Source organism: Equus quagga, chromosome 8, assembly GCF_021613505.1.
Source record: "Equus quagga isolate Etosha38 chromosome 8, UCLA_HA_Equagga_1.0, whole genome shotgun sequence".
In the NCBI taxonomy this organism is placed as follows: Eukaryota; Metazoa; Chordata; class Mammalia; order Perissodactyla; family Equidae; genus Equus; species Equus quagga.
In genome coordinates, this window is record NC_060274.1 from 60,987,887 (window position 1) to 61,002,664 (window position 14,778).

The 14,778-nt window shown below is 38.0% G+C and overlaps 1 protein-coding gene across 2 annotated transcripts in view; it reads left to right on the forward strand.

Annotated features, from left to right (window-relative positions):
- The window catches only part of ANKIB1 (ankyrin repeat and IBR domain containing 1), a 135,498-nt gene that overhangs the window by 101,722 nt on the left and 18,998 nt on the right, over positions 1–14,778 (forward strand). For both annotated transcript variants that reach the window (XM_046669378.1, XM_046669377.1), the window contains exons 10-11: positions 4,726–4,814; positions 12,449–12,579. In XM_046669378.1, coding sequence (XP_046525334.1) covers positions 4,726–4,814; positions 12,449–12,579 — 220 coding nt within the window. The remainder of the gene's footprint in view (positions 1–4,725; positions 4,815–12,448; positions 12,580–14,778) is intronic.

Here is a 14,778-nt window from a genome sequence, read left to right on the forward strand (position 1 = left end):
GAAGTTGACTGGCAAGAATATTCTAAATAATAATATGGTGGGGTTTTTAATATATCACCCAGCTGTGGAGCATTTATTTACTGAAACTACACAAAGAAGCCTTTAAAATAGTGTCAACACCACCACGAAACAAGTTTGAACCCTTGATAGGATGGTTTGCATTACAGTGATGCACCTGGTGAGAAATCACAGTTATCAGGTTTCTAGTCCACTTAAGTTTCCAGTGAATCAGAGCACCGTGTGCAGACTTGTCAAATATTTGAGGAAACTTTGAAAGTCAATGTCTTTGCATTAAAATTGTCATCAATTCATTCTGTTTTCCTCCAATACCCGCAATAAGGATTTTGATAACACCTACTCCCTTGTTAGGATCATGAATCTTGATTGAGTTAAAGCAGTAGTTTCATGCTTCATCTCCTCCACAGACTTCACAGGCAAAGTGACTCTCTAAGAGTCCTCTGGGCAAAACAAATGAAGTTGTCCTTCTTTTTGGATTTAATAGTTGAGTCTCATCATCTCTTGCAAAATCAGAGTCTCAGACCCTTAGCTAAATAGCCCTGGTTCTGGAAAAAAAAGTGGTTTTTTCCAGAAAAAAAGAATTCTCCCAACTAGCAGAACATTCCCCAGCTCTTCCTCGGCCCAGAAATGAAAACATGTTGCTATTTATTTGATAAATATCAATCCTAAGGCCCTGTTTAAATATCATGTCTACTCTATACAACGTAGCATATCCATCTAAATAAATACTGCTTGAGAGTTCAGTTTATCAAGTTTCAATAGAGCACAAGATTGACATTAATCTGGAGACCCACAGGACCTGCTTTTGAGACTTAGCTCTGCCACTAACTAACTACCTGTGTGACTTGGTGATAAGCATCCTCTCTTACAATAACGGTAACCCAGTAGAAGCCATCGTATCTGAGACAGTCAACATAAAATGTGCTAGTTCCAAAGACATACTTTTTGGCTTCAAATCTTAGCTCATCCACTTGCTACTTTGCAGATTACTTAACCTCTCTGTGCATGTAAAATGGGGATAAATAGTACCAATTTCAAAGAGTTGTCATGTAGATTAAATGAATCAGTACGTGTAAGGTAAGGTATTTAGATCATTGCCTGGTATACTCAAAAATGTTAACTTTAAAAAAAATTTTTTTTGGTTGATTTGTTAATTAGGGGAGAAAGCTAAAGAGGAGAATCAAAATGAGCATTTCTACTTATTCACTCAGGAGTGCTCATTAACAAAGTTCTAAAATGGCAGTGAACTGAAATTGCTGACTTCTTAATAGGAATTTCTTCTGTCAAGTAATGAAACATTAGTAGATTTTTCCTTTTCCAGAATGCTTTGGAGCCACTGTATATTCCTGCCAACAGTTGTGCGTATTGACACATTTTCAAGGAAAGAGCCATCCCTTGATCTCTTGATATTAATTAACTATCATATTTGGACAGGGTTGATTTTAGGTTAGACAACCGTTTTTTTTTTTCTTTGTAATTTCTTACCAGGCACTTTTTTTCCCTGAATGAACCCCCTCTATTGGTGTCGATAAATTTCAGTTGACTATGTGCCAAAATTACTCTCCCCATTTACTTGTTTTTAGTGACATTTTGAGATGCAGTCTCTACAACAGATACCAGGTCTGTCAGAATACTTGTCATCAGTCATTGGTGTCTTGGTTAAAACTTTATTCAGGAATTGAGCTTTCCAGTATTTATAGAACATTCCAGTATCTTCATTACTTCACTTGGAATAACCTCTCTCCCTACACATTCTATAATCCAGATAATCAATCACCTCTTATGTCTCGTATCATAGTTATTACCATACTTTGAAGAAGTTTGGACTTATTTTCTCAGATGCCTTAGTTTTCGAGGATACTTACTAGTATTAAATGGCAACCTCTACCTCTCTTTCTAATTTATAGTTCTTTCTCTGGCTTCTCCTTTAGTTATAAGCTTCTCCTTTTTATACTCACTCTTAGCATTGCATTGGAAACTAGTGGAAACTGAGCCAACCAGTTATAACACCCAGAAGTGATCCTACTGATGGGGCTAGCACCTGAGGAGGCAGCAGGTCTATGGCCTCCTGTGAGGTTCTGGAAAAGAAAATCTTCTGTTGCTGTCTAATGCAACAACCTCAGTGAACCAAGCACACTGATAAGCAATTATGGCCTTTTGAATGGCATTTATTTTTTCAGACTCTATTTGAAAACATTGGGGTTTTTTTCCTCCATGATTATTTTCTTGCTTCTGTCAGAAAATGTTGACAGCACAGCCGGTCATACTGGGATTGGTTCTACTAGGGAAAAAAATACTGAATACACCATTTAATCTCCAAGGGGGAAAAATCTTAAACTTAATGGAAATAATTTATTTTATTGACTTCATTTTTTTTGTTTTAGGTACTGCCGATATATAAGGCTATTTTGTACCTTAATTTTTTTTGAGAGCCATGAGAAATATAGATTCTATATTCTTACATGTATTCTCAAGCACCATATGGAAACACTGTTCCTAGATCTGTAGCATATTTCTTACTCTGGTGTCTGCTAGTATATGTGCCAAATTAAAATTAACAGTTATCACAGATATCCCTTACTTTTCTGGAAAGCAGAGTTGATTTTAATGTGTGCTAAAGTGAATCTGATATATCTACTTACATTTTTAATCAACCCAATATTTTTTTAATGACTGTTAAGTTACCACTGAGTTGCTAAGGAACTCTATAAAACTGCAGTTATGGAAAAAATTTCCCAAATGCCAGATTTGGTCACGTCAGGAATTTAAGGAAATTAATTTACTCTTTCAAGATAACTGGTACTTTTTTTTTTCCTTTAAACCATTTGTAAGTATACAATTCAGTGGTATTAAGTACATTCATAATGTTATACAGCTATCACCCCTATCCATTTTCAGAACTTTTTCATCATCCCAAATAGAAACTCTTTGACCATTGAGGAATAATTCCCCATCTTTCCTCCCCTCAGCCACTGGTAGTCACCATTCTACTTTCCGTCTCTCTGAGTTCCCCTATTCTAGATATTTAATATAAGTGGAATCATCTAATATTTGTCCTTTTGTGTCTGGCTTATTTCACTTAGCATAATCTCTCAAGATTCATCCATGTTGTAGCATGTATCAGAATTTCATTTTTTTATGGCTAATTCCATTGTGTGTGCATATACCATGTTTTGTTTATCTATTCATCTGTCACTGGACACTTGGGTTATTCCCATCTTTTGACTATTGTGAATAATGCTGTTATGAACATTAGTGTAAAAGTTTGAGTCCTTTCTTTCAATTCTTTTAGATATATATGTAGGTGTAGAATTGCTAGCTTGTGTGATAATTCTGTGTTTAACATTTTGAGGAACCACCAAACTGTTTTCCATAGCAGCTGCGTTGTTTTACATTCCTGCCAGAAATGCACAAGGGTTCCAATTTTTCCACATCCTCCCCAACACTTATTTTCCATTTTTTTAATAGTAGCCATCCTAATGGGTATGAAGTAGAATTGATGCATTCTTAACGTAGTCAGATGTTACTTCTTAGTTTATAAGACTACTGAGTCTGTAGGTGTGTCTTCTTGACAACTTAAACTTTGCAAATATAATCTTTGTTTAAAATAACACATGATAATGGATAATGATGATGGTGATGGCACCTACAGATTAGGTTTTTCTCCCCCATAATGATATTCTATTAACTGTAATAATTAGCTTTGTACTACAGAATATAGCATCATACTGAATTAAAATAATTTGTAAAGTCTTTAGGCCCTTTTTAATGTTTCATTTTTATATAGCTATAGAAAGAACATAAAATTAGGTTACAAATGATAAATTGACATGTTTTTATTTATTTAAATCAAAATTTGCCGAATTCCAATGAAACAGAAAATTGGAATTTGTGAAACTCAAAAGTAAATTAGATTGCCCTGGCTATTACTTGGGGATTCAGAGGTAAAAGTAATGACAAGAAGGGGTTGTAAAACAATATTTCTCAAACTTTATCTTTCTTTTTTTTTTTAAAGATTTTATTTTTCCTTTTTCTCCCCAAAGCCCCCCGGTACATAGTTGTATTTTTTCTTTTTAGTTGTGGGTCCTTCTAGTTGTGTCATGTGGGACACCGCCTCAGCATGGCCTGACGAGTGGTGCCATGTCCGCACCCAGGATCCAAACCGGCAAAACCCTGGGCCGCCGAAGTGGAGCACGTGAACTTAACCACTTGGCCATGGGGCCAGCCCCTCTCAAACTTTAAAATGCAGAAGAGTCATGTGGTAATTTTGATAAAATGCAGGTTCTAGTCAAAGGTCTCATGGGGCCTGCTCTTCTGCATGTTTAAACAAGCTCCAGAGTAATGGCAATGCTGCTAGCCACACTTTGAGTTGCAAGAATTTAAAGTATTAATGAGAACAGAAGCTAATTGGTAAAAATATTTTACAGCTCTTAAGGCATGCAAAACTAAATTATCAATATTAAATAATCTATTTGGAACTTTTTAAAATGTATAAATGAATGTACTGATTTAAAAAAACCTGATTTGGTAGTATCAAGCTTTGGAATCATGTTTTCAGTTCCTCTATTGAAATGCTTCATCTTTCAGTAGTCACTGTGCCTCAGTTTTCTCAACTTTGAAACTGGCAGAGTACTTCCCATCTATTCTTTTACCTTGATGTTGATGAAGAATATTTTAAAATTGCCTTTTCTGTGTTTTCTTCTTTAGGGAGTGCCTTGGTGAAGCACATGAGCCTTGTGACTGCCAAACGTGGAAAAACTGGCTGCAAAAAATAACTGAAATGAAACCAGAAGAACGTAAGAAGAATTTTAGATAGCTATGCTACGTATTTTCTAATAGCATGCAAAAGATAATGTGGTCATATTTCTTAGAGTCTTCACTTAAGAAGTTCTCAGGTTTGTTAATGCTAGGCTCCTCTGTTTAAAATCACCCCTCTAAGCAACATCCTTTTGGAGATCACGGGGGTTTTGCAAGGGGGAATCATAGACAGGTTCCATGTTTCTGACTGACTTGTTTTCTAGCCTAAGATAAACCCAGTAAACAGGGGTCACATTTAAGCCCCACTCCTACAGCTCTTCCCTTTTATCCTTGGCTGGCCCACCTAGCTTTTCTGTACTTTATGGGAAGAAATGTATGATCTGTAGTGGGAGGAAGCTTCTTATTTCCCTGGAAGCTTCCAGAGGAGGATGAGACAAGTTAATTTCTTGCTATTATGTGGTTCCGTAGATTTACTTATATTGAATGCCATGTCTGTAACTATTTTTACTGAGACTTCTATAAGTACATTATCTCTGTTAATCCTCACAGAAATGCTATGAGATTGATGTTAATAATCCCTTTTTACAGATGAGGAAGCTAACACTTAGGTTGGATTGAGTGATACAGGGCATGTGCCTGGTAAACAGAATGGGTTTGAATTAACCTTCCTAATAGCAATTCCTGCATTTATCAAGTAACCATATCTGCTTTGCAATAATTTCTCATCCCCTGAAGTGTTTTATGACTGCTGTTTTCTTTCAAGTTAATATAAATCAAAATTAGTTTAGTTTTTTTAACTTTTAGATAATGGAGTTAGTTTGAGATATTGCAAATCAGGATTGAGAATTCACTCAATGAATCTACACTTATTATGAGCAAAGCAAGTAAGAAAGATGATGCCGGCCTTCAAAGAGTGCAGAGGCTAGAAGGGAAGCAGTCAGATCTTTACACTGTCTTATGATAACTAATATAGTTGGGTAAAGATGAGAGTACAAAAACAAAAACTAAATCAGATCGGGAGGGTGTGTCAGAGAATCCTCCTGAAAGCAGTAAGCTATGAATTGGGTTTTAGCATATCTGCAGAGGCAAAGATGTAGCAGGTATTCCTGTCAGCAGCTGAAGTGACACTGGGAGTGATTGGCTGGCAGGTGTGAGACCTTAAAGACTTGCGTTATATCGGGCAGTATACTGTTATCTGGGAGCTGATCCTCAGCATTTTAGATTCACGAGATTCATTTTGTGCACTGACTCAGGGTAGTTCAGATCCATGAGGAAGAGACTGCTGTGTAAATCAGAATACCAGTTTATTAATTGATAATGAGGGAGGTACCTTTCACGTGATCAGAAACTTCACGTTCCTTATCCAGGAGCAAAGGGAATAGATAATCTTAGGATATTTTATGACAAGGTCTGATTAAATACTTCTCACTTATAAATTCATCATTTAACCAATAATATTTTTTCAGAGTATCTGCTAAGTGCTAGGTACTTCCCAAATCAAAAACACCTGTATAGATTGTTCTTGTTCCCCAGGTTCATTGTGTCTCTCTTGAATGCCCGGCATAGCTTGCCATTGCTCTCTTGACACCCACACATTTTCCCTATTTCCCTGATGTGTATTGGTCTGTATATGTGTGTGAGTTTCATAAATAGATTAATCTCATTATCCTGTAACTCCTTTGAACATGGTAAGACAATTAGATTTTGCTTTTTTTCCCCTGCTTCTCGCACCTAGAAATATCTATATTTCTGTTAGAGAAGCTTGCTATTGCCCACCTACCTACATTGCTTTATACATTTCTATGGAGCTTAAAGTCAAGGTCCATGGGAAAAATTTGCAAGAGAATAGGCTGGAAAGGTGGGTGTTGCCAGATTGTGAGAGTTCTTGCCAAATTATCTGAGTTTATCCTATTAACAGAATAAGCTATAGAATGCATTTTTTAAGTAGGGAAGTGGCATGAACAGAGATGTTTTTATGCAGATAACTGATGATTAGGCAGGGTAGACTGAAGGAGAAACAGACCAGAAGTAGGAAGAGGAATTTTTAGTTTGGATGGGAAAGTAGATCATGATGTCATTGGTCAACTTGGGAAATTCAAAAGTAGAAGTAACTTTCAGGGGAAAATAATGAATTTTGTTGTGGACATTTGAATTTGAGGTAGTTGCAGGATGTGTGTGGAGATGTCTAGTGGGAATTTAGAAGTATTTGTCTGCAACTCAGAGAAGATACTGAGAAAACTTAGGAGTAACTTGTTGCTTTTAAACGATATCTTCATTATGTATTTAACATTTATTGAGTGCTATTTTATGTTAGAATACAGAAATAAGAGGCCCTGTATGCTCTTGAAATGTACGTTTTAGAGATGGACACAGCTATATAGAAAACTACGAAACAAGAGGATTATAAATGCTATGAGAGAACAATGTGCCTGTTTCACATTGTAAGGGAGGGAGGGACAAAGGAGGAAGAGATCAGTTCTCTCCAAGAGAGGGTTAGGAAAAGCTTCTTCAAAGAATTGATGCATAAGCTGCATTTTGAAAGCTGATCTTCTTCACAGAGACCAGAATAGGAAGGACATTCCAGGCCTAGGGTGAAGCAGGGCTGTGAAGCAGCATGGCATATTCAAGGACTGTAAATAAGTCAGTACAACCAGGGTAAAGGAAGGTGCAGAAAGAGATGAGACTTCACAGGCAGAAGTCCAAATCGTGTGTCAAGGGTGGGGGTTCTATTCAGTGCTGGGAGATCTGACTTTATCTTGAAAAACTGAAAAGGAATTTTTAGTAGGAGAGTGATGACTGAAGATGCTTACTTAAAAGGTCACTCAGGCGGAAGTATGGATGATGAATTAAGGTCTATTCAGATAATATGTAAGAACACCGTTTCTGAGACAACTTCAGAATGTCCAGATGAGAGGACATGAGGACTTGAACAAGACAGAGGCGGTGCAGATGGGAGAGGAGAGATGATACAGGAGAGTTAAGATGTAATTTTATTAAGTTGTATATCGAGTATACTTACCGGTTGCCTAGATAATGCACCACAAGAAGTAATTAGTACAGTATATGATTTAATTCTTGAGTAGAAAATGGCCAGAGTGTCTGATTTTGAGATATAAAGCAAGTATTTTGAAATGGATGATTATTTTTAGTTATCCCTTATCATTATAAAATCGGATCAATCATTCTGTACCCACTAGTAAGTTTTTACCAGGGAAGGAGAGGGAAAACGACCTGGCTAGTAAGCACAAATTATTGGTGGGACTGTGACAGAATATCCTTGCATATGGTAATGATCCTGATAATGAGGACAGAAAAGAAATAGAAGAACTAGAAAATGGTATATATGGTGTATACATGGTTACTTCTAGCGGCCAAAGATAGGGAGACATCAGTTAAAAACTGAAGAGCAGAGCACTCTCAGAGTCCCAAATAGGATTTTAATTCAGAAAGATGGAAGAACTCTAGAAAACTGGACAGGAGGCAGTGAGTGAGGACACCTGAGAAGAGGTCTGCCAAAGAAGGAGCCAAAGGCAAGACTGCAGGGAAAATTCCCAGTTGCTGTGGAAAACCTAGGAGTGTTCTCACTGTCTTCCATACTGAAAGGTGGTGACCTGTCGACTACTATTAATGGCCACTTAAGTTTGTGAAATTTAGAGTGAGGCTTAAAGCAAACAAGAATAGGCCAACTGTCATACTTAAGTAGAACATAATCATTAAACCTACAAAAGTGATATTTCAAAGAAGAAAAGTATGATTAAATGCTTTGTTGAGTTTGCGTATTACTTTGGCTCATAGTCACGTATCTTTGGCATAAGCATTTTCAACCAATCTTCTAGATTCATAAGATAGTTTCTCCCTTATGCCCAGTTTTCAGTCTTTGAATTATGAGACTCAAAAGGAGTGACAAAATCTGGTTAATGAGAAAAAGTATTAGAAAATATAATGAGGTCAGTTCAAAGAATTATTTCCATATAAAGGTTCAATACTGTTTTTAAGCACTAAAACTGCCTCTCTTGTGTCTAATCAGAGCAGGAGGAAGGAATGATTGTATTTTCTGTGAAATGGTGGTTAATTTATGAAATTTTCAGACCAGTTTTTCATGGTACATACTCAGTAAATGGTTGTTGAATAGAATTCAAATAGTCTTTTTAAGAATTCAGTCTTTAAAAGCAACTTTGTTTTCACTTGCATACATGTTGACTCTACTAATAGAGCTTAGATTCTGTTATACTCTAATACCTGACTAAGTGAAGTTAACATTTCTTACAAAGAGACCTAAACAAATTAGATTATTAAGGAAAGAAGATCAAGATACAATAGACATATAACTGAAGTGAAGGGAAGAATCTGGAACTCAGTAGGGGTGAAAAAGATTCATCAGGTAAATTGAAGGCAGATAAGGTATTGCAGATATTAAGAAGAGATGTATGAAATGTTCATGTTCAGAACACTGGAAGTGAAGACATTTTTTCCAGCACAAGTTTTTGTTGTAGTAATAGTTATTTTCTGAGCATGATTTACTTCATGCAATCCACTAGCATGCAGTTAGAAACTAGCTTTCTCTTAAAGGGTGGGAGGGAAAAAAACTGTGATGTTGCAGGCCACACAGCTGCTTTGTTTTAGTGGCTTTGTGCTTTATTTATTATAACAATGGACAATAAAGGTCATAAGAATATGTGAGAGCCTCTGAGCTAAAAATAATGTTGATGCTGAAGGGAGGAGAAAGGCCACTACTTTCAAATAAAAATTAGACTAAATTGTATTTAGTGATTAGGTTTTATAGCAATAAATACTGTTTGTAAACAGCATTATTGCCACAGCTTAATCTTATTAGCCATATATATAGTAAATTCCTTCTGAAATTCTTGTTCTCCACCAAATTATCTCAAAATTCTCTCTGCTGACACACTAAACAAACAATCTTCTACCAAATGGGTTTAGAACTGTAGTGGAATCTGCTCAGTTCATTACTGCTATTGTTTCTCTCTGCTAGTAGAGTTGAAGACCAGTACTTTACAGTCCAGCAGTAGCTGCTGTTCTGTTGTTGACACAGACTTAAGTAGGTAGGCACCTGGGGTTCCTCGCAGCAAGATGGCCCCATTCCTCCACTGCTAGACTCCATTAAAGGGCCACTCCTGGTGCTCAGCTCTTCCAGTTCATATACAGAGCCACTTCCCAGGGGTCAGTCAGCCCAAACCTTTGACCCCCTTCCCTCTCCAGGGATTTATATCTGGGAGTTGGGTAACTTTTCCTTTTAAACTTTAAAACTCAAAGAGTCTGATTTCTCAGCTTCTTTCTACTGAGGGTTAACCCCTTTCCCACCCTTCTGAGAGGACTGGCACATAATCAAGCCCTTGATTGAATGGGCCACTTTCAATTATTCCAAAGTGATTTTCGGGCATGTCTTTCAGTAAAGAAAACATAGGGCTTCCCTGTGCACTTAGAGATAAAAAAGAAAAGAAAATGGGCCAGCTCGAGGGTGTAGTGGTTAAGTTCGTGCACTCTGCTTCGGTGGCCCAAGGTTCACAGGTTCGGATCCCGGATGCGGACCTAGCACTGCTCATCAAGCCTCACTCTGGAGGCATCCCACATAAAACAGAGGAAGACTGCCACAGATGTTAGCTCAGTGACACAATGTTCCTCAAGCAAAAAGAGGAAGATTGGCAATGGATGTTAGCTCAGAGCCAATCTTCCTCACAAAAAAAAAGAAAGAAAACAAAACAAAACAAAGTTGGTTACTGACATTCTTGCAGGAAAAAATAACTTTTTCTTTTTCTGCGAAAGATTCACCCTGAGCTAACATCTGTTACCAATCTTCCTCTTTTTTTTACCCCCCCAAAGCCCCAATATGTAGTTGTATATTCTAGTTGTAAGTCCTTCTAGTTCTTCTATGTGAGTCGCCACCACAACATGGCTACTCATTGACGAGTGGTGTGGTTTTGTGCCTGGGAACCGAATCCAGGCCACTGAAGTGGAGCGCGCCAAACTTCAACAACTAGGCCATTAGGACTGGCTCAATAATTTTTTAATTGTGCATCTAGAACTCTCTTCAGCCCCTAACTCTCTCCACTGGGGGCCAGGGGGAAGTTTATAGAATGTAAAATTTAGAATCTTTAAAAACCATGGCATTCCTTAAGATTACAGATCTCAAATTGTAGTAGCATAAATTGAGTTTAAAATGATGAAGAGTATGAGGGTAGTGTGGGGATAGAGGGTGGGAAAAGCTTAGCAAGTAGAAAGTAGTCAAATCATGAAGGGCTTTGTAATTTTTGCTAAAGCAATTTGATTTTATCTTGTAGTCCATTGTAGTCATTGGGGAGCAGCTAAAGGATTTAAAGGACGTTTGTATTTTAAAAAGATCACTATGGGGCTGGCCCCGTGGTCGAGTGGTTAAGTTCGTGAGCTCTGCTGCAGGCGGCCCAGTGTTTCGTTGGTTCGAATCCTGGGCGCGGACATGGCACTGCTCATCAAACCACGCTGAGGCAGCGTCCCACATGCCACAACTAGAAGGACCCACAACAAAGAATATACAACTATGTACCGGGGGGCTTTGGGGAGAAAAAGGAAAAGAATAAAATCTTTAAAAAGATCACTATGGGCTGTAGAGTGGTGGTTGGGGCAGGGAGAAGCAGCTGGGGAGATAGGTTGGTTTCCTATGTTGTAATCGTCTAGGCAAGAGGTTTGGAGAACCCCTAGCTAAATCAATAAGAAGTGGGAATGGAGAGGAGATAGATATGAAAGAGAAAGAGTTAGATCAATGGAATGCAGTGGGTGAAGGAAAGAGGAGAGTGTCCAAGATTATCCTGTTCCTGCATTGACTCTGGGTAGATGATCATATCATTTACCAGGGTGAGATAGAGGAAGGAGCAGGTTTAAAAGTGATTAGTTTTAGACATGTCACATTGGATTCATTTTTAGTTTATCTGAAATAATCTTGGGTAAGAAGTTGATATTTCAATATAATCTTCCTGTTTTTTTACTGTGATGAAGAGTTTCTGGTAATTATGTTTGCAGCCGGCCTATTTAAGAAATTATTGTCTAGGGGCCAACTCAGTGGTGTAGTGGTTAAGTTCATGCCCTCCTCTTCAGCGGCCCTAGGTTTGCCAGTTCAGATCCTGGGCATGGACCTACACACCGCTCATCAAGCCATGCTGTGGCAGCATCCCACATAGAGCAACTAGAAGCACTTACAGCTAAGATACACAACTATGTACTGGGGTTTTGGGGAGAAAAAAGAAAAAAAAGAGGAAGATTGGCAACAGATATTAGCTTAGGGCAATCTTCCTCAACAAAAAATCATACAAGAAATTATTGTCTAAAGTAACCATTCTTTCTATAATTTTCTTTGATGCAATAGTTATTTTAAACAGAGAATAATACAATGCTTTTTTTCTTTACTGTGCTTTTTTTCTTCCCCAGTTTATTTGGACACAACTTCAGGGAGAAATCTTTAAATCATATTTCTTAAATAGCATTTTGGAATATAGTTCCTTATCCTATAATTATGCTATTCAGAATGAAGCGGTTTAAAAACTTTGCCATAGATCCTAGTAGGCAAATAAATATATGATTAAAATTGAGAGACAACCTGCAAAGAAAACTTTCAGGTTTTTTCCACCTGCAATTGTACACTAAATCATTTATTTTTGTGTTTGTTCTTAATATCCCAAAGTTGTAGGAGTTAGTGAAGCTTATGAGGATGCTGCCAATTGTCTCTGGTTGTTAACTAACTCCAAGCCTTGTGCTAACTGTAAGTCTCCAATACAGAAGAATGAGGGGTGCAATCACATGCAGTGTGCTAAGGTAAGAAGTTTAAGAGGAGTGTGCATGCTTTGCAGATGGAATCTTAATTTGATTGTTAATCCAAAGAAGAAATGCTAAAGGCATAAAGTCTTGTTGAGTTTCAGGTGAATTCTAGAAGATTGCATTCTGCATTCTTTGTTGAATAGCATAAATGTTGATTTATATTACTAAATTTGACACTCATAGTGAATGTTAAAAATAAGGGTAAGAGTTCAATGGTATTTGGCCAGAAGATCAGAAATGCCTGAGTCCTTCATTGCCAGTCACCTCCTCCATTGAGGACGCTGAGAGAGTTTTGTGTATATATAAATAATAATATTAAACGATTAAGCACTACTCTATATAGATCTCTTGCAAAGCTGGTTTTGGAGCACACAGCACAGACTCAAGGCCCAAGCCAGGCCCCAGGCAATCTCCCTAAGTCCAAACCTAAATCTTAGAGTCTACTTGTAGGTGTCTATAATAAAGGTACCCAAAGCACTGGGCAAACTTTAGGTCAGCTAATGAAACCATCAATTCAATAAGTAATACATTACTATATTGAAAATGAAAATACCAACGAAGATCTATGTGGCTGAAAAATAACTAATATAAATAACTACTGTTAGAAGACTACCCTCTTGACTTAGTTGCATAGAAATAAACTACCATATTTAACACCAATATTCTGGAATTAGGTTAATAGTATTTTATTAATCCACACCTACATTTATAAACATTTTTGTTTTAAAATTGTAATGATATTCCAATTTTTTCCCTTTTCATTGGAAGTGCCATCTATATATAAAAAATAATTATTTGAACCAGCCCTGATGGCCTAGTGATTAAAGTTTGGCACACTCTTTTAGCGGTCCAGGTTCAGTTCTCAGGCGCAGAACCACACCACTTGTCTGTCAGTAGCCATGCTGTGGTGGCAGCTTATATAGAAGAACTAGAAGGACTTACAATTAGAGTATAAAACTATGTACTGGAGGTTTGGGGAGGGGAAAACAAAAGAGAGGAAAATTGGCAACAGATGTTAGCTCTGGGTGAATCTTTCCTAGCAAAAAAATAAGGATAATTTAAAAAGTAATAATACAAAAGAGTGACATCAGTATCATGGCGGCATGAGCTCGTCCCTTAGTCTCTCCCCGCTAAGATACAACAAAAAGAACATTCATAAACCGATGGAGGGCATTCACACAACACAATAGATGTCTAAGAGATTCCCACAACCATACATCTGAAGGTGAGAGTGCTGGACCCCACCAGGAGGCAGTGAAAAGAGGTAAGTGGATCTCTCTCTCTTGAGCAGCAGCAATCTAGGGTGCAGGACTTTGTGTGGCAGCCAGCCCGCAATCCTGAGACGAGACGGGGGAAAAAGGCAGCCCTCTACTGGAACGCTTGCTGTCAGAGTTGCCTCTCAGCCTGTGGGAATGCTCCACACCAAGGCAGTTAAGCAATTGCAAGGGTATCCACACCAAGCTGAGCAGCCCAGGTGGACAGATCATGCGTGCAGAGCAGGGGCGCAGGATCGCACATGTGAAAGAACCCCTGCCCCCATCCTTCCTGGTGCACCAGCTCAGCAGCTTGGCCAGAGCAGAGCATCCCCACCAGAGCATCTGTGCCTACATGTGTAAAGCAGTAGCAGCCAGTGGGCAAACACAGACAGGCCTTGTCAGCCCAGCTTCTAATGGATAGGCACATCTGCCAAGGGTCACAGAGGGCTCAGAAAATACAGCTCCTGCCCCCCTGAGTGGTGACAGGTGGAATCTGTGACCAGATGCTACCACTATGCAATGGCACAAGTCCACCCTATCAAATAGCTAAAGAGGTATATTAAGACCCCAAACCAGAAGGAAAAAGTACCCAGAAATCAATCCTGAAGTCACAGAAATTTACAATCTAAATGACAGAGAATTCAAAATAGTTACCATAAAGAAACTCAGTGAGTTACAAGAAAACTCAGAAAGACAGTTTAATGATCTCAGGAATAAAACTAATGAACAGAGGGAGTTCTTCACAAAAGAGATTGAAACTATTTTAAAAACCCTAGAAATGTTGGAGATGAAAAACACAATAGCTGAGATAAAGAAAAATCCTTAAACAACAGAGCTGAAATACGGAGGATAGAATCAGTAATTTAGAGGACAGAAACATAGAAATGCTGCAGATGGAGGAGGAGAGAGAACTAAGACTAAAACGAAATGAAATTCTCTG